We start from the raw sequence: 20,710 nt of genomic DNA, 5'->3' as shown, positions 1-20,710 counted from the left end.
TAATGAAAAGCTTAAGGTTACAAGAAGAAAAAAAAACATTCTAGTTAAAAACAAAACAGAACAAAAACACAAAATTGTTCGAGGAAATCATCATTCAACAGAAAGCAAACTAAGCTATGACATAGCATAAGAACAGAGGGGTCACGTATTTATCATATGTCTATTCCATGTCCTGTGACTCAAGGCTCCATGATTGCGACCTGGACGCCAGGGACACACACACCATCAGACAATTCTTGCTTTCAGGAGCTCAAAATATACCGCGAGGTACAACTGTGGGGAAAGGATTCAGGGCAGCAACTTCCAGTAAGTTAAAGAAATAGCACACTGAGAGAATATTGACTTGTCACTTGCCTCTGACCCAGCCTGAACCCCGGCCCAGACTTCCCTGATTCCGCCCACAGCACGCTGGCTTCCATCTACAAAATGAGCCTGCGCACGCGTCGGCTTCTTTCGGATCGGAAGCCTAACCTGGGGGGCGGGGCACTAACCACGGGTGGGGCGGAGTCTCCAGGCCGAACAGCATACATGATTGGCTAGCCGCAGGGCACGCATTCTTTTATGGGCGGAGCCTCGCCCTGAGCCACGTCTAGTAAGCCGGTCTCCTAATTAGGGAAGGGCCGGGCGCGGGCGGGGCCTGGAGTTGCTAGCGGTCCGATGTGCGCCTGCGCGGAGTGCCGGGACAGGGCGTGTTCCTCGTTTGGGTGCTCGTTTTGCACCAACGGAACGCATCTCTCGCCGGCCACCGGAGTGAGCCCTGCAGAAGTCTGTAGTTTGTGCCTATTAGGTGCAGCCCTCCGCAGTGAGTGTGTGTGTGTGGTTGCAGTTGTGTTTGCTTCTCCGCGGCAGAAATGGTGCTGGACCCTCCCCATTTCTCTGTCCCTCGCTCCCCACCCCCCATCCTTGTTCCCAGACCCTGCCCGCCGCTGCCCACTTCCCAAGACCTGGGGAAAGCTGGAGAGTGCCAGCCGGGGGCTCCCTCATTTCTCTCCCTGCACCCTTCTGGCCGTCGCCCACGTGCTTTGTTGTTGTTTGGTACAGGTCATGTCCAAGTCTCTGAAAAAGTTGGTGGAAGAGAGCCGGGAGAAGAACCAGCCGGAAGTGGACATGAGTGACCGGGGCATCTCTAACATGCTGGACGTCAACGGCCTGTGTAAGTTCTCCGGAGGGCCTTCCTCTCAGAGAGGGTGGACGGGTTTATCAGTTTAACAAGTAACTTCTCGTGGCGGTGCGAGACATTCTGATGGTCCACCCCACCTGATGCTTGTAAAGGGCACTTGCAATCAGATTTGTTCTCTCAGCTGGAAAACGGGCACGAGAGCCAGGTTAAGAATCACACGGACTTGTGGCTGCTGGATCTCATCATTTGTCCATGCTGATTGATTTCGGGTGGATTTTCCACAGTTTACTAAATAGCCACTTGGGTTTTTTGTTTTTTTTTTTTAAGTAATTTTTATTGGAGCATGGCTGATTTATAATGTGCTGGTTTCTGCTGTATGGCAAAGTGATTCAGTTATACAGATACATACATCCACCCTTTCTTAGATTCTGTTCCCATATAAGTCATTATAGAGTACTGAATAGAGTTCTCTGTGCTATACAGTAGGTCCTTATTAGTTGTCTTATACATAGTAGTGAGTATATGTCAAACCCCATCTCCCAGTTTTCCTCCCCTTCCCTCTTGGGGAAGTTTTCTACATCTGTGACTCTGCTTTGTAAATGGGTTCATTTGTATCTTTTTTTTCTTTTTAGATTCGGCATAAAATTGACATCATATGATATTTGTCTTTCTCTGTTTGACTTCACTCATTGTCTATCCATGTCACCACAAATCACATTATTTCGTTCTCTTTCATGGCAGAGTAGTATTCCATTGTATATATGTATCACATCTTTATCCATTCATCTTTCAATGGACATTTTGGTTGCTTCCATGTCCTGGCTATTATACACAGCGCTGAACATTGTATCCTTTTGAAACATGTTTTTCTCCAGTTATAAGCCCAGGAGTGGGATTGCTGGATCATATGGTAGCTCAGTTTTTAGCTTTTTAAGGACCCTCCAGGCTGTTCTCTGTAGTGCCTCTGTCAATTTACATTCCCACTAGAAGTGTAGGAGGGTTCCCTTTTCTCTACACCTTCTCCAGCATTTATTGTTTGTTTGTAGACATTTTGAAGAGTTGATTCATTGGAAAAGACCCTAATGCTGAGAAGGATTGGGGGCAGGAAGAGAAGGGGACAACAGAGGATGAGATGGCTGGATGGCATCACCAACTCGATGGACATGGGTTTGGGTAGACTCCAGGAATTGGTGATGGACAGGGAGGCCTGGCGTGCTGCGATTCTTGGGGTCGCAAAGAGTCGGACATGACTGAGCGACTGAACTGAACTGAGACATTTTGATGATGGCCATTCTGATCAGTGTGAGGTGATACCTCATTGTAGTTTTGGTTTGCATTTCTCTAATAATTAGTGATATTGAGCATCTTTTCATGTGTCACTTGGTTTTTTAATGGGAAATTATTTCTGAATCATTTTCCATTCTCTTTTTGCATGTGAGAGTTACATAATAATTAAGTTAAGCATTTCTTGACTCATTTATCTTTTTCCATTTTTTTTTTCTTCTGACTTAGTTCAGGCTTTTGTTTCTTCCTCCTGTGCTATTGTGCTGTCTTCCTAATGTTACTTCTCACCTCCACTTTTACTGCCCTTAAGTTTTTATTTTGTATTGGAGCATAGCCAATTAATAGTGTTGTGATAGTCTCAGGTGGACAGCAAAGGAACTCAACCATACATTTACATGTATCCACTCTCCCCCAAACTCCCCTCCCATCCAGGCTGCCACATAACATTGAACAGAGTTCCCTGTGCTATACAGTAGGTCCTTTTTGGTTACCCATTTTAAATATAGCAGAGTATACAGGCCAATCTCAGACTCCCAAACTATCTCTTTCCCCATCCTTCCCCCTAACTGCCCCTGTACTTTAAACACTGTATTGCTTTCAGTGTTGTAACAGGCATCTTATTGCAACTCTCCTTTAAACCAGGGATTGCAATCTCAGATGCCTTCAGGTTTGTGCCTTGGACAGAGATCGGGGTTGGTGTCATTGATATATCTCTATAGAAGGCCAGAGAATGGAAAACTGTAGGTGATTTGCATTCGCTAGTCCTTTGGAAGACACCGGCCATGAAGGTTAGCATCTCAGCCTCCTGTAATGTGTTGCTTTCTCAGTGGTGGTGGCTTCTTGGTGGCAGCGCCAGAGCAGGGGTCTCAGGTGCTGAGCTGATGGGTGGGAACATCAATGTGTCCCCTCACTGCCCCTCCCTGTAGGGTCACAGTGGTCGTCAGGCACACGGCTGCATCAGAAGAAGATGGTGAGGAGCAAGCAGGAGGTCTGGCTCAACTCTGCCCTTGGCCCCATGGCTTTCTGCTCTTCAGGATGTCTCTCTCATGGGCTCGAAAAAAGGTTGCTCTCACTAGAGGAACTTTGTACTCCTCAGCTTTGAAAAGGGTTCTCTATGTTATATTTATAAGTCAGGAGAGTGGTGGAGCTATTCCAGTTCAGTTGTTTTATCTCTTTGAAGCCTTGGCTTGTATTGAAGAAGAAAAGATAGCCACTTGCTTCCTGAAAAAGCTGCTTCCTGTGTAATATTAGGTGCTGAAAAGCAAGGTCATTCTTCACATTTTCCCAGAGAAGTTGCTTCAGGAAGAGCAAGAGTGCTTCTTGGGGAGTTTAGTGGCAGTGAATTTTGACACTTTGCCTCCATCCTCTGGAGTGGGCTAGACCTAAGAAGTGGCCGCTTTCTGCAAAATACTCCCTGACTTCTGGAGTCTGGAGGGTCCCAGGATGCCTTCAGGACCCCACCCTCCACTGGGCTCAGTGGTCAGTAGTGTACAGAATGCTTACTCCATGTACTTTAATATCTTAGGTGTTAAAATATTTGGCATGATCATGTTAGCTGTACTATAAGGATCCCCATAGTCTTTTGCTTATAAAATTCTGACTGTAATCATGAGGTTTTACTTATTATTTTTTTGAATTTATTTTGTCCATTCAGATTGTGGGATCTTACTTCCCCGACCAGGGATTGAACCCAGGCACAGCTGTGAAAGTGTGAAGTCCTAACCGCTGGGCTACCGGGGAGGTCCCCAAGGTTTCATGTGCTAGTATCAGGATTGAACCCAGGGAACAGCTTATTTCCACGGACAGAGAATGGTTATTGTATCTCAAGCTTTCCCTTCATTATCTTTTTTTAGTTATTTTAATTTTTAAATTTTTGCCATACTGTGTGGCATACGGGATCTTAGTTTCCTGACGGATCGAATCTATGTCCCCTGCAGTGGAAATGCAGAGTCTTAGCCATTAGGAAGTCCCTCTGTTTGTTATCTTTACTTTTAGTTTCTCTAAGAGCAGGAATTAAGCCTTGAATCTAAGAGTGGCTGTTGCATACTTATTCTAAGCATAGGAAATAGGCTTTGTTTCTGCTTGGAAAGTTGGGTCTTATAAATGCAACACTTTCCTTGCTCCAAGGCAGTAAATTGCCTTTCAAAAAAGCAACTTTGGAGTTGAGGTACCAAAAGCTTTCTGATAAGAAAACTTCCTAGGCTGGAGACAGACGTCAGCCAGGCTTTAGAGTTTTCTGTCAGTCCAGTCGGGTTCTGGGGATGTCAGATCTGACCCTGAGAGGCAGACATGGTCAAGTGCTTACAAGTGGGGCCTTGGAGCCGAATAGACTGGGTTCAGATTGTCCATCTTATCACTGTGTTACTTTAGAGAAATGACATACCTTTCTGAGCCTCGAGTGCCTCATCATTAGATGGAAACATAAGTACAGGTGGCGCTAGTGGTACAGAACCCTCCTGCCAGAGCAGGAGATGTGAGAGATGAGGGTTTGATCCCTAGGTCAGAAGACCACCTGGAGGAGGGCATGGCAACCCACTCCAGTATTCTTGCCTAGGGAATCCCCATGGACAGACAAGCCTGGGGGGCTACAGTTCATAGGGTCGCAAAGAGTCGGACACTGCTGAAGGGATTTAGCACAGTATAACACAAGTACCCACTTGGCACTGGTTTAGACCTGAGTGCACGGCTTCATGTCAAGTGCTTAGCACCGAGCCCAGTACTGAGTACACAGTGACTGTCAACTGTTCATACAAATGTCCAGAGAGAGTGTGTAAGCCTCAGATGTAACCAGTCCCAACACAGTCGTTGTTCTGAACTGAGAATAGCTAGGTTAGGTAGATGAGGTAAGACATCTGTGTATGTTACGTGTTGATGTTTTCTATGCAGCTTAATGGAATCCAGTGTGTTTTAGCCCTTTGTGTGGGGTTTTCAGGGATTTCCATATACTGTTTCTCTGAAATGATCCCTCATTTTCTTTCTGTCTTTTTTTTTTTTAAAACCTTTTATTTTTATGGCCATACCGTGCGGCATGTGGGATCTTAGTTGCCTGACTAGGGATTGAACCTTCAACCCCTGCAGTGGAAGTACAGTCTTAACCATCAGGGGAGTCCCTCATTTTATTTCTTTTCCTTTTTTTTCTGCATGGCATGTAATCATACACATTCTCCTTAAAGCTTCCAGGAGGAATGGTATAATTTTGTACTTTTTATTAAAGAGATTTCATGAGGAAACTCTCTCCCATGCAGCAACTCTTTACCCGATAATAAAGTTACTCTTGAAGGGCCCTGTAATCAGCTTCTTGGGAGTCTCAGGAGCCAGAGAGACTGTTTTTCATTTCTTTAAAGACTTTTGTGACTTTTTAATCTCTTCACATTTATTGCGCTCTGGTCAAACTTTTATCAGGTTTTTTTTTTTTTTCCCCCCACCCCAGCTAGGACTTAAATGTCTCTCAGATAAATTTTAAGAGAAAAAAATCAACCGCCTGTGAGGGAATTGTTTTTCTAAAGGAGTCTGCAAAAGAATCAACAGATGTAATCCTGGCTTGGTTATCTGGAGGAGTTGTTAACGCAGGAATGTGATGCCTGTTGGGGATTTTTCATCATGATAGGACTTCTTAAAATTTATTTTTTACTTTTACATTTTGTATGAGACATTGGCATTCAGGATCTTAGTTCCCTGACTTGGGATTGAACCTCTGCCCCCCGCTGTGGAAGCATGGAGTCCTAACCACTGCACTACCAGGGAATTCTATTATTAGTATTTAAATATGTGTTTTATCTGTGATGGTGTAAAAAATGCAAAACAATATCTCTTTAATTTCTGAGATTCTTGGTGGTGGACTCTCCTGGCTAGTCTCACTGTCACAAATCCCGGGAAAGGTGAGGTGGGCACAGAGAGTGTGACAAGTCAGCAGCGAAATAAGTGACCCCACATGGTAAGTGCGGAGCCTCAGACACTGAAGGGGGTCGCTGAGGGGACAGCAGGGCGTTTCACAGGATTTTGATTGTGATGGATTTGGGTCTGTTCGGCGTAAGAGGTGGTTATCAAAAGCAAACCAAAAATTGGCAGTTTTTCAGTTAATAATTAGAATATTATTTGCCACCAATTGCCAGTATTGGGTGTATTTTTTTTTCATGATGGACAGTACGTAAATTGAGTCTCTCCGAGACTTTCTTCCTCACTGATGCTCTAAATTATCCAGTGATAAATTAATACGAGCTCTTCTAAGAAAACTGTAGACTATTTAATAGATCTGAAGAAGTTAGATTGTCACCATAAGAAGCCATCATGTCCACTGCTTTGCCTTTCTAGCCAGCTCTTAGTTGTGAAAACCAGTGCTAGAATTGATAAGAATAGTACTTGAAAACCAGACCCCGTCTTTCCCTTCCCTAAATGTACACGAGCCTGGTTTAAAGAAAACCCAGTCTAAATATAACAAGATCCACTATCATAGAGCAGAAGCTAGAGATGATATTTTTACTTTGCGTGAAGGTCTGTTGCTTCTTTGAATAGCGAGTCTGCACAGGTTGGTTTATTTGTTTCAGCCAAACAGCACAAAGATGTTGGGAGAGCAGTCCATGTAGAGCACGTGCTTGGCCAGTAGGGGGCAGTGCCGAGCCTCTGCATTTTGCTCCAGGTCCCTCGGAAGACTAAATACAGCCTCTACTGCCCCAGTGTCCACTGCCGCCTGGGCACTCGGCTTCTTCCCTCTTCATCGCGTCTCTTCCTTCAGGTCAGGAGATCCCTTCGTTTATGTCACTTGACCTGTGAAGCTCACAGTTTGAGAAACCTCCAGACAGTTTGTTACGAAGTGTCTGGCCCAGAGCATCATTGATGCTGGCTTGTGAACTGCCTTGTGGACCTGGAGTCTCCTCTGACAGCACAGAGTCTTCTGGACAGAGAGCTGCTGATCAGTCAGCATGTTTCCCAGTGGAAGACGGGGGTGAAATGGAATTTGCCAGATCCCCTTCGGGCAGATTTCATCAGTGTGTGATGCTAAACAGTATAAAACAGTGTTTTGGATTTGAGGCATCGATAAAGCCCCAAAGATAAATGATAGTATAACGTCATCTGCTTTATTAGTCTGCTAGGGCTATCAGTCCATCCTAAAGCAGATCAGTCCTGGGTGTTCGTTGGCAGGACTGATGCTGAAGCTGAAACTCCAGTACTTTGGCCACCTCATGCAAAGAGTTGACTCATTGGAAAAGACCCAGATGCTGGGAGGGATTGGGGGCAGGAGGAGAAGGGGATGACAGAGGATGAGATGGCTGGATGGCATCCCCGACTCAATGGGCATGAGTTTGGGTAAACTCCGGGAGTTGGTGACGGACAGGGAGGCCTGGTGTGCTGCGGTTCATGGGGTCACAAAGAGTCAGACACGACTGTGATTGAACTGAACTGAGGGCTTCCATAGGGATACTTTGGCCACCTGATGCGAAGAGCCGACTTGCTGGAAAAGATGGAAGGCAGGAGGAGGAGGGGATGACAGAGGATGAGGTGGTTGGATGACATCACTGACTCAATGGACATGAGTTTGAGCAAACTCCGGGAGCTAGTGAAGGACAGGGAAGGGGTCACAAAGAGTTACACACGACTGAACAGCGACAGGGCTGCCGTATAGCACACCGCAGACCCAGGGACTTCAGCCACAGACAGTGATTGTTGATGGTTTTGGAGGCCATAGTGTCGGCAGGGTTGGTTTCTTCTGAGGCCTTTTTCCTTTGCAGACAGCCCCCTTCAGTCTCTGTCTCACGTGGCCTCTGCTGACATGGATTCCTGGACCCCCTGTGTGTCTACTTCCGGTGCCTGAGATGATGCCATTCAACTTGGATTACGGCCAACTTGGTGGCTTCATTGCTTCATCATGCTTTGAAAGTTCTGACTCCAAGTACAGTCTCACTCTGAGATACTTGGGGTCAGGGTTTCCCTAGAGGACTTTGAAGGGCCACCATCAGCCCATCACGTCTGCATCAGAGGTTCTGAGTGGTGCACACGTGAGTGCTTCTCACATCAGCCTCTGGTGCAGATAGTAATCATCAGTGTTTCACACGTGAGCAGACAGAAGGTTGAGAAAATCCCAGCCTCACATGTTAGACACACCTGGGTGTATCTAACAGCTGTGTTCTGTAATCTTGTGCTGTGTGGCTCAGGCCTTAAGGAGTGAGGGCTTCCAGGGTTAAGCTGGACTGGCGGGGCTCACCTCACGCCAGTCAGTTTCAGAATTCTTTAAAAACACTGTCCTAGGGACCTTCTCAGCAGTCCAGTGGTTAGGAGTCCAAGCTTCCACTGCAGGGGATACAGTTCAGTTGCTAGCTGGGGAACTGGGATCCCACGTGCCATGTGGCATGGCCAAAAAAAAAATTGTTGTATTGGTATAAGAACAGACATGTAGAACAGTGGGATAGAATAGAGAGTCCAGATTTAGGTTGTGGCATTAAGAAGCAAAAAGCATCGAGAAAGGGGATATATGTGTACTTAGAGCTGATTCACTTCGTTGTATAGCAGAAACACAACATTGTAAGGCAGTTATCCTCCAATTAAAAGAAAGAACACTGTGCTAGGCCAAGAAAATGCATCATTCCTGCAACCCTCCAGCTTGGAAACTTAGGTTTATCACATCGCTGTAGGACTTGAACTGTTGAAGAAAACAGTAGAAGCAACTTCATCTCTGTCTGGTCAGGGTTAATTCTGAACCTCCTAGTTTCTTAAGGCTTTTGTGAAAAACTATTATTCTTAATGGGATTTAACAGTCACATATGAGTTTTTTTTTTTTTTTTTAACTATGTGCTAATTCATTTTTTCTGTCTTCATATATCACAGTAGAATAAAGCTGAGTTGCATGAAATGGTAACTGTAGTTGCAGTTTACCTGTTATTCATCAAGAGCCTTTTCACTTAATACGTTTCTGTGTATATGCGTTTACAGTGCCTCCAGACTCAGAACAGTTCTTAAGCGTAAAGTGGGCTAATGAGAAGCACACCTCAGACCAGGTAGTGAATTGGAGAGGGTCTTGGACACTTGGTTTTTCAGAGCATAGCGCAGAAATAGGCAGAAATTGGTGACATGGTTTGCAACCTCAGTATTCAAATGGTTGTTGTGCAAATGTTTGCATGGACAAGACAGTTGATTTTTTATAGCTGTGAATATTTCCATCTTCAGGCTTTGTAAAAGATGCCTATGCAGCCTATTATGTATTCTTCAAGTTGTACAGTCTTTACTAGAATAATAAAAATAATAGGTAACTGAAGCTATATACATGAGTATATTAATCCATACGTGCACACACTGCTTATCGTATGCCAGGCATTGTGTGCAGCTCTGCATATAGATTATTTCTTTTTCTTTTTTTTTAATATTATTTGGCTATGCCGAGTGTTTGTTGGACACACAGGATCTTCGATCTTAGTTGCAGCATGTGGGATCTCATTCCCTCACCAGGGATCGTACCCAGGCCGCCTGCACTGGGAGAGAAGAGTCTTAGTCACTGGATCACCAGAAAAGTCCCTGGATTATTTGTCTTAAACCCCACAGCTCCATTAGGATTGTTGTCATCATCGTCATTGTTCTCCGTATCCAGTTTGCAGCTGAGGGCCCAGAGATTTCGGGAACCTCAGCACACTAATAAGTATTTAAGCATTAGTACACTCATAAGCAGCAGACGTGAAGCCAGGCAGTCAGCCTTCCAAAGCTGGGCTGCAGCTCACGCTTTCTTGCCTCTCTGATGTCACTAACATTTTCGAGAGTCAGATGCACATACAAAGATGAAACCACTAATTCAGCAAGCATCCAGTGAGTGCTTGCTGGCTCCAGAAGCCGCCTCCCTGAGCTGTGGGGGCTGCTGATTCCGTGTCCATCGAGGAGTGTGTTCAGGGATCTGACCTTCCCATGCTCCAGCGGACTGGGCTCAGGAAACAGCAGTCTTCTTCCTCAGACGCTCACATGTTCTTTTTTAAAAAGCTCCCTTTCACAATGCCTTTATCAGAGTGTTCCTGTGGGGAATCGCACACCTGATAGTATAGCGTGACAGATCTCCAAACCAGGAAACTGAAGGCGATCGGCACCTCCTAGCCACTCGCCCCTCAAGACAGGGTCCTGACTCTTGACAGGGAAGATTTCCTTTGCCAGTTGATTGGCATCATTCAAAGGAAGGAAGGCTTACAGCACACACTCCGCTGTCTGGTTCTCACGCTCAGCCTCTTATTCCTGAGGTTCATTTGTGTCGTGATGCTGGGTAACATTTAGGGTGTGATGGCCCAAGTTCCCACATGTGTTCTGCTGTTGATGGATGTTTGGGGGCTCCCAGGCCAGGGCTGTCACCAGTGCTGCTGCTGTGGTCTTGTCAGCACACACGTTCCTTTCTGTTGGTTACAGGTTAGGGGTGGAGTTACTGGGTCATGGGGTGTGCCCTTGGACACGCTTTAAAATGGAAGCAAGAGTCCCAAATATGGAGGGAAATATTTGTAACATAAATGACTGGCAAAGGCTTAATAACATTCCTTTTTTATTGGTGTGTAATTGCTTTATAATGTGTTGGTTTCTCAGAAATGAATCAGCCATATTTGTACATGTGTGTGTGTGTGTGTGTATCCCATCCCACCCCTGTAGATCACCCACAGAGCACCAAGCTGAGTCCCCTGTGCTATATGAGAGCTTCCCACCAGCTATCTGTTTTACACATGGTAGTGTATATATGTCTATGCTACTCTCTCAATTCATCCCATCTCCTTCCCCACCCCTGTGTCCACTATGTAAAGACTAAAATATCTAAAGACTTCGTACTGGTGGGTCCAGTTCAAATATGACTCTGCAAATGACAGTGCTTTTACTGAACTTCTTCAATGCCGTGTCTCTGCTTTTCTTCCACTCGGAGAATCCTGATTCTCAAGGATGCTCATGATGTTAGACTATCTCACAGTTACTTTTTTGGTACCTTACACACAACTGGTCAGTTACACACAATTAACAGTGCTGATATTGCCACCAAGATATTGCTGAAAACAGTTGTTTCGTGCGTGTTCTCTCCCCATTCTCCTCTTTTTTTTTTTTTTTTAAATCATACTTCATTTTTTACAAGTTTTCCCTGTTATTAAACCTCCACAGTTTCCCCTGTTGTTAAAATCTGGCATTGGAGTGGTACTTTTGTTACAGTTGATGATTGATACATTATTAACTAAAATTTGCAGTTTACATTGTTGTCTGCTCTCTGTGTTGTAATACGCAGTGGCTTTAAAAAATTTATTAGAGTCTAATTGCTTTACTGCATGGTGTTTCTGCTGTACAAAGTGAATCATCTATGTGACCCAGCAATCCCATTCCTGGGTATATAGCTGGAGAAAACATAATTCCAAGATACATGCCCCCCAGTGTTCATTGTAGCACCACTTAGAATATCCAGGACATGGAAGCAACCTAAGTGTCCATCAGCAGAGGAAAAGATAAAGAAGATGTGGTACATATATGCAATGGAACATTATTCAGCCATAAAAGGATGAAATTGTGCCATTTGCAGAGATGTGGATGGACCTAGAGATGGAGTGAAACAAGCCAGAAAGAGAGAAACAAACATTGTTTATTACTGCCTATGTGTGGAATCTAGAAAAATTGAACAAATGAACCTATTTGCAAAGCAGAAACATAGGCACTCAGTGGCTTTTAATAGATGCATAGTGTCCTACAGAGTAGTTTCACTGCCCTGAATACCCTTTGTGGTTTTTTCTTTCCCCCTCTCTTCCTACTTACCTGACACCGAACCCCAGGCAACCACTGAAATTTTATGTTATTCTAGTTTTGCGTGTTCTACAATGTGACATAGTTGAAGCCGTATAGTATGTAACCTTTAAAGAGAGACTTCTTTGACTTAGCTATATTCCTTTCAGGTTCTTCTGTGCCTTTTCTTGGCTTGATAACTTGTATATTTTTATTATTGACTAAAATTCCATTGTCTGGATGCATCACACTTTGTTTATCCTTTCACCTATTGAAGGATATCTTGGTTGTTTTCAAATTTTGTCTATTATGAGTAAAGCTGCTATAAATATCCATGTGCAGATTTTTGTGTGAACGTGGTTCTTTGACTCCTTTGGGTAAATGCAAAGGAGTACAACTGCTGGATTGTATGCTAAGAATACGTTTGGTGTCCTGAGAAACCAACACACGGACTTCCAAGTAGCTGAACCATTTCATACACACGTCCCCCAGCCATGAATAAGAGTTCCTGTTGCTCCATATTCTTCTCAATATTTCGTGTTGTCAGTGTTCTTGATTTTGGCCATCCTAATAGGCTTGTAGCAGTATCTTGAAAGGTTGTTGCTGAACCATGAAAGACGCCAGGATTCTTGGCCTCTGGAAGAGAAGAATTCAATCTGGGGCCAGAGACGAGGCTTGATCACTCAGAGCTTTTGTGTAATAAAGTTTTATTTAAGTATAAAAGAGATAGAGAAAGCTTTTGACACAGACAACAGAAGGGAGATGGAGAGTATGCCCCACCTCTAGTGTTAGCAAGGGAGTTATATACTTTTTAATTAGTTATTACAATGAATCAAAAGAATGTCTCAAGTTTGTGAAAACTTTACCAGACCCACTCCAATAATTTACATTTTAGGATAACAAGGTTAGAATTTAACAATAGAAAGATCCTACCAGACCCACTCCTGTAATATACATTCTCAGATATCAGGATTAGTCAGAAGGTTTTGGGGAAGGAGAAACTGTCCTCCAGCGGGATACATTGTTGTTGTATAACCCCTAGTACAGAGTTTAAACTGAGTTGTGTAATTGACTAAGGGTCCCTTGGACTGCAGGGAGATCCAACCAGTCCATCCTAAAGGAGATCAGTCCTGGGTGTTCATTGGAAGGACTGATGCTGAAGCTGAAACTCCAGTACTTTGGCCACCTCATGCGAAGAGTTGACTCATTGGAAAAGACCCTGATGCTGGGAGGGACTGGGGGCAGGAGGAGAAGGGGACAACAGAGGATGAGATGGCTGGATGGCATCACTGACTCGATGGGCTTGAGTTTGGGTAGACTCCGGGAGTTGGTGATGGACAGGGAGGCCTGGCGTGCTGCGATTCATGGGGTCGCAACGAGTCGGACATGACTGAGCGACTGAGCTGAAGAAATGTAGAGGAAAAAACGTTTGTCCTTTTCTCCTCTTCGAGAATTCCAGACCCCTGTCTCTACTTCGAGAGCCCCAGACCCCGTTCTCCTCCTTGGGAACCCTGCACTTACCATCAATCGGCCTAGGAATTGACTCAATCTCATTGTTTTAGTGTGCAGTTCTCTCATGGCAGGTGATGTGGAAAATCTTCTTATATTTGTTTGCCATCTGTTTATCTTCTTTGTGGTGTCTATTAAGGTCTTTGGCCTATTTTTTTTTTTAAGTAAAGTCTATTTTGTGTAGGTTTTCTTTTCTGTTATGCTTTAAATAAAATTATTTTTTATTAAAATATAGTTGATGTACAATAGTTGTTTCAGGTGTAGTGCTTCGTGACTTGATACTTGCACATAGTATGAATTTTGGGCCATTTTTTAATTGGGTTGTTTGCTTTCTTATTGTTGAATTTAAACTTTCTTGGTGTATTTTACAAAGATGTCCTATATCAGATATGTGTTTTGCAAAAACTTCTGTCTCAGTCTGTGGCTCTCCTTTCCATTTTATTAACATTGTCTTTTACAGAGGAGAAGTGTTTTTAATTTTAATGAATTCCCAGCCAGTTAACACACCTTTTTTCTTTCTTTTCCTGGTAATACTTTTAGTGTTGTAATCTAAGACATCATTACCAGGTCAAGGACTGCCTAGATTTTCCCTCTAGCACTTTATGCTTTTACATTTTACATTTAAGAGAGTGAATCACTTTGAGTTAATATTTCTCAGAGTTATAAGTTCTGTGTCTAGGTTCTTTCTTCTTTTTTCTCTTTATGTAGATGTCAAGTTCCAGCCATTGGTTGAAAACATTGTCCTTTTCCCATTGAATTGCCTTCACTCCCTTGTCAGAGACCAGTTGATTGTATCTGTGTGAGTCTACTTCTTCATTCTCTAATGTTTCATTGGTCTATTTGTTTTTTCACCCATTGTTGGCTGTGGCTATATATAGTAAGTTTTGTGTTGGGACATGACAGTTTTCTGAATTTTTCTTTTTCAGTATTTTATTGGCTACTTGGAGCCTTTTGCCTTTCCATATCACTTTTAGGTTCAGTTTGTCGACATTCATAAAATAAATGTGCTGTGATTTTCCTTGGAGTTGGTTGCACTGACTCTGTAGACCAAGTTAGAAAGAATTGATTGGCCAGGGTGGTTCCAGTCCTCTCATCACAGGTCTGGCTGCCCTGGCTGCTAGCCTCCAGAAGTCATCTCATCAACATAACAAAAGCTTCCTTGCTCTGTCACTTAGGAAATTCCACTGGCCATGTACCTGGTACATGGTTCATGGCCTGAGGATTGGGGACCCCTGGCTTAAAGAATTTAAAAAGTGTTTTCTCCTTCACAGCACAGCCTAGGATGAGTGTTGTAGGTCAGCGAGCATCTCTGCTCCTGGTAGCCTTCACGGATCTCCACTTCCTTCTGTTCCTTTCTTCATGCCACACAGGGCGTTGTCCGCATCTGCTGGCTCAGAGCTGGGCAGCCAGCACTCAGAGGTCTTAGCAAACCCACTGCCCTGAGGGTCTCGGTCTGGAAGGGACATGTGTTGCTTCCACTCAGGTTCCCTCAGTAAGAAACTACCACCCAGGACTTGTGTCTTTCATGCTCATCTTTCATGCTCATCATGCTCATCAGATATAGCCCTCAGGTCAGTATCTCTAATCATTGTGAATGTCTGAACCATGTACTCTGGTAGATTGCTCAGAAACACTGAAGAGGATAATATCACCAGTGAAAGTGTTAGTCATTCAATCGTGTCCGACTCTTTGCAATCCCATGGACTGTAGCCCACCAGGTTCTTCTGTCCATGAGATTCTCCAGGCAAACATACTGGAGTGGGTAGCCGTTTCTTTCTCCAGGGGATCTTCCCGACCCAGGGACTGAACCAGGGTCTCCTGCATTGCAGGCAAGTTCTTTACCATTTGAGCCACCGGAAGCCTAATCACCAGAGTTGAGCCTGTTGACAGTAGATTAAAGTTTGGGCCTTTTTACTTGGAATTCAGACTTAACTGAAGACTCATAATTTATTTCTTGGAGTATTGTTAGTGGGTTATCCTGTTTCGTTTGGTGTAAAGTCTTGCTGTCCAGAAGTCTAATGATCTGATTTTATTTTCTTCTGTCTTTTTTTCCTAGATGCTGGAAAGATTTTTTTTTTTTTTTTTACTTCAAGTCCAGGTGTTATCTTTTGGACATCTTAAAATGATATACAGTCTTCTCTTTGTGGGTATTTGCTGGATTTGTTTGGCTTGTAGAAAAGTACAGTCAGAGTTAATCAGATTCTCGTTTGGAGATGGCTTGTAAAGAATCTTCTCTGTTTACTAGAGATGAAACTGTGAGCAGGCTGCCCAACCTCTCTGGATCTCATTTCCCTCACCCAAAATTGGGAGGGAGGCAGAGAATAATAGTGCTGTATCTGTTAGGGTTATTGTGAGGAATGAAAGTGAAAAGTGAAAGTGAAGTCACTCAGTCGTGTCTGACTCTTTGCGACCCCATGGACTGTACCTACCAGGCTCCTCCGTTGAGGGGATTTTCCAGGCAAGAGTACCGAAGTGGGGTGCCATTGCCTTCTCCAGGGGATCTTCCCGACTCAGGGATCAAACCTGGGTCTCCCACATTGCAGGCAGATGCTTTACCCTCTAAGCCACCAGGGAAGCCCTATTCCTACTGTGATGAATAAATGAGGTAATAAAATTCTTAGAAACATGGTAGCCACATGTTAAGTGTTTGGTAAACATTATTGTCATGACCACTTTAACATTTTTGATTCTTATAAGTGGTGAGTCAGTGCCCAGCGTAATGTATTGATATAGGAGGTATGGTGGCTCAGTCAGAGGAAGGATCTGCCTGTAATGCAGGAAAACCAGATTCTATCCCTGGGTTGGGAAGATCCCCTGGAGAAGGAAATGGCAGCCCACTCCAGTATTCTTGCCTGAGAAATCCCATGGACGGAGAAGCCTGAAAAAAACCTTCCAACATTTCCTTTTTTTTTTAAATTTTTTTTTTTCATTTATTTTTATTAGTTGGAGGCTAATCACTTTACAATACCACAGTGGGTCTTGTCATACATTAAAGACAGAAATATAGATCAATGGAACAGAATAGAAAGCCCAGAGATAAATCCACGAACCTATGCACACCTTATCTTTGACAAAGGAGGCAAGGATATACAATGGAAAAAAAGACAACCTCTTTAACAAGTGGTGCTGGGAAAACTGGTCAACCACTTGTAAAAGAATGAAACTAGAACACTTTCTAACACCATACACAAAAATAAACTCAAAATGGATTAAAGATCTAAATGTAAGACCAGAAACTATAAAACTCCTAGAAGAGAACATAGGCAAAACACTCTCCGACATAAATCACAGCAGGATCCTCTATGACCCACCTCCTGGAATATTGGAAATAAAACCAACATTTCCTTTTTAATGGGAGTTTGTAATCAGCTTACCTCCTTATGGTGCTGCTAATCTGCCTGTATCACAGGTCTTTTTTTTGTTTTTGTTTTTGTTTTTTTGAGATGAACAAAGGAAATTTATTTATTTTTAAAAAATTTTAAATATTTGTTGGAGTATAGTTGCTTTGCAGTGTGGTATTCGCTTCTGCTGCCCAGCAGAATGAATCGGCAGTGTGTACACATACATCCCGTCCTTCTAGGACTGCCTTCCCGCCCCAGTCACAGCCCTGAGGAGGGCTCCCTGTGCTACACGGTAGGTCCTCATTAGTTGTCTGGTTTCTACGTAGTGTCTGCAGTGTGTGTGTCAGCCCCACGCTCCCAGTTCATCCCACCCCCGCGTCCCCCTTGCTGTCCACACATGTGTTTCTCTCTTTCTGACTTACCTCACTCTGTATGACAATCTCTGGGTCCATTCACATCTCTCCAGATGAGCCAGTTTCGTTCCTTTCTATGACTAATACGCCTCTGAACAACCCACATGTCCACCGGGGAAGGATGGATAAAGGTGTGGCCTGTGCATACAGTGTGTTGTAGGTTTTTGTTACCTCCCCTTATTATAGACTTCCCTGGTGGCTCAGACCATCAAGTGTCTGCCTACAGTGCGGGAGACCCGAGTTCGATCCCTGGGTTGGGAAGATCCTCTGGAGAAGGAAATGGCAACCCACTCCAGTATTCCTGCCTGGAAAATCCCCTGAACAGAGGAGCCTGGTAGGCTATAGCCCATGGGGTCGCAAAGAGTCAGACATGACTGAGCAACTTCACTTTCACTTTTCTTGTTACAGAGTAAACTCCTTGAGGACAATAACTATGTCTTCACGCATTTTCTATCTCTGTCAACACCAACCAAATACAGTGCCTTGCAAACAGTCTGTAATTCACAGAGCATTTATTCATATCACCCTACACATCCCCTGAGAGCAATAAATAACTGTGTACTTGTATTTTCCTCTTTAATTCTCCCGGGCATTTTTAGAATTTAAAGTTTTTCTTTGTCTTTGTTCCTGAAGGAGAGACTGTAAGGTGATGTGTTTGGACTGGAAGCATGTTGGTTCTGCCTTGTCAGTAACATAGTGCTCTGGGTCTAGCATCTTTTGACTTAATGTCCCTGTAGACACAGAAGCCTCAGTCAGTGATCAGCTTATGGGGATTCTCAGTACATGTGAATTCTCTGCTCTTATTTATGTATAGAATGAGATGTCACATTTTAAAAATCATCAGATATGATAAATTGCTTTCTGTTGAGTGAAAAAGCAAGTCATTGTGGTTGAGGGACCCTTTATCTGCAAATAGGACTCAGTCATGTAACCAGTTTTGAAAACTTGCTACAAAAACACTACTGCCTCTCCACAGTATTTAGTTGCAAAGTCAAGGAAAGCTTTTATACCATGGATTTTTTTTTTTTTTTCTGAAGTTTTAAATTACGAACAAAATTCAAAGAAATACTTTTTAAGATTCTGGGTGTGTGGATGAATATGATATTTGTACTATATCTTGGTATCAAATATTTTATTGTCTGTCTTCACTTAAATATATCGTCAGAAGCTGCATATTTAAGAAGATCTGAATCTACATCCTTCTGCCAGGGGTGAAATAACTTTAGCATGTGACACGGGCAGGCATTTTAGTCACACATTGTGGAGACTTGGGACCCAAAGTGGTCAGAACAGCCTTTTGAACCATCCTGGATTTTCAGTTCAAATGAATTCTTTTCCATCAACCACTTTGGGAGGAATAGAGCATACTGTTTGCAGTGTAATCTACAGAGTTGCACTGAACTTGAAGGTTGTCCCCCTGGAATTGTAAAACAAGTCAAAAGTGACCCTCTCTGAGCATCTCAGGGAGGGTACAGCTGTTCTCCCAATGCAGTATTTGATCCCGCAAGAGTCGTTGAAAAGGGGTAGACTATTTGTCTTCTGATGGTAGCTGTGTTTTTCTGATTGCTTCTATGGGGAATGCAGCCGGTGAAATGAGCTGATGGTTATAGTCCAGTTTTTGGTGACCAGTGTTCCAGAATTGTTCTTTGGGAATCAGCCAATGAAAGCCGCTCAGTTGTGTCTGACTCTTTGCAACCCCATGAACTATACATACAGTCCATGGAATTCTCCAGGCCAGAATACTGGAGGGGTAGCTGTTTCCTTCACCAGGGCATCTTCCCAACCCAGGGATTGAACCCAGATCTCCTGTGTTGGGGGTGGATTCTTTACCAACTGAGCCACCAGGGAAGCCCTCTAAGAAGACTAGAGTGGGTAGCCTATCCCTTCTCCAGCCGATCTTCCTGACCCAGGAATCGAACCAGGGTCTCCTGCATTGCAGGCAGATGCGTTACCAGCTCAGCTACCGAGAGGCCCAGTTCTAGCCTTCCACAGGATGGCAGAAACTTTCAAGTCCCGTGTCACTGCGTGTGTTTCCAAGTATCATTCCCATTAGGCTGTGCTTTTTCCTCTGGATATAAATGTCATTCTGTGAAGCTGGAACTTTTTAAACCTTTCTAAAGTGCCACCAGAGGAATAATTTGCTTCTGATTTGCCAGACTGAAAGCTGGAGAGACAGTTTCCAGAGTGGCACATCTTTGTGATTTGTTGGATTGTTTTGAAAGCAGGTCTGCCATGTCGTCATCTGGTGCTGTAGATTTCCTCCTGCTCATTTTTCTCTTGTGCTGTCTACTAGATGATGAAGGGAAAAAAGCTGAACCTATTTGAAATAATACCTGCTTCCATGCATTATCCAGACATGATGCTTCTTTTTCTAGGAGTGTTGGCTGGTCCTTTGATTGTTCTGAGTCTAGTCCATTGTAATGCTGGCTGGCCCACCCAGCCCTGTACCTTCCCTGTTTTTCATTTCTTCACTTGGATAAGGCTAGAACTGCTTCCATAAGCTCCAACTTCTATATGTCTTCCCAGTCCAATTCTATATTCTGTATTGCCTAAATTGAGGGACTGTGTGGCTTATCATTCAAACCAGGACAGTTTTGAGAGGGACACTGGGCATAATCCAGGACTGTCCCAATCTAATGAGGATGTATGCTTGACATTGCTGCTGCTTTTTATTTTTTATTTCTTTTGCTTAGTTATTTTTAATTTATTTAAAAATTTTTTATTGTATAGTTGCATTATAGTATTGTATTAGTGTCTACAGCAAAGTGAGTCAGCTATATGTATAGATATATCCCCTCTTTATTTTAATTTCCTTTCCATTTAGGTCAACACAGAGCACTTAGTATGAGTTCCCTGAGCTGTGTACCATGTATAAAATAGTATACTGTGTATAAAATGGTATACTGTGTATAAAATAGTAGTCTCTTTTGTACATAGTAGTGTATACATGTCAACCTAATCACCCATTCATCCCACCCTGCCTCTCCCCCTTGGTGTCCATACGAGTGTTCTCTACGTCTGACATTACTTCTCAGAGATCTCCACGGAAGACACCATCGCCACGCTGAATGTGCCTGGTAAATGTCCAGTCCATGAGTGCCTGAAGGGATCTCTCATGGAAGTTACTGAAACAGCCGGTTTTTCTTTGACCATTTAGCACTTTCTGGCCAATTCCATCCTTGGCTGGAGAATAAACCATCATCACTCACACACACACACAGCACCAGCTAGCTCACCCTTCTCCACCCCCTTCACCTTCAGACAACCCTCTCCTCACAATTTTCTTCCCCATGTGTTCATTTTGGCCTGATACAGTGTTCACCCACATACCATTTCTT

At 43.6% G+C, this 20,710-nt stretch overlaps 1 protein-coding gene across 1 annotated transcript in view; it reads left to right on the top strand.

Annotated features, from left to right (window-relative positions):
• Window positions 1-649: 649 nt before the first annotated feature.
• Window positions 650-20,710, top strand: part of RSU1 (Ras suppressor protein 1) — a 195,287-nt gene continuing 175,226 nt past the window's right edge. The window contains exons 1-2 of the mRNA XM_061126289.1: window positions 650-802; window positions 1,042-1,153. Coding sequence (XP_060982272.1) covers window positions 1,045-1,153 — 109 coding nt within the window. The 5' untranslated portion in view covers window positions 650-802; window positions 1,042-1,044. The remainder of the gene's footprint in view (window positions 803-1,041; window positions 1,154-20,710) is intronic.

Source organism: Dama dama, chromosome 23 (genome assembly GCF_033118175.1).
Source record: "Dama dama isolate Ldn47 chromosome 23, ASM3311817v1, whole genome shotgun sequence".
Lineage (NCBI taxonomy): Eukaryota > Metazoa > Chordata > Mammalia > Artiodactyla > Cervidae > Dama > Dama dama.
This window is presented reverse-complemented; position numbering and strand designations above follow the sequence as displayed.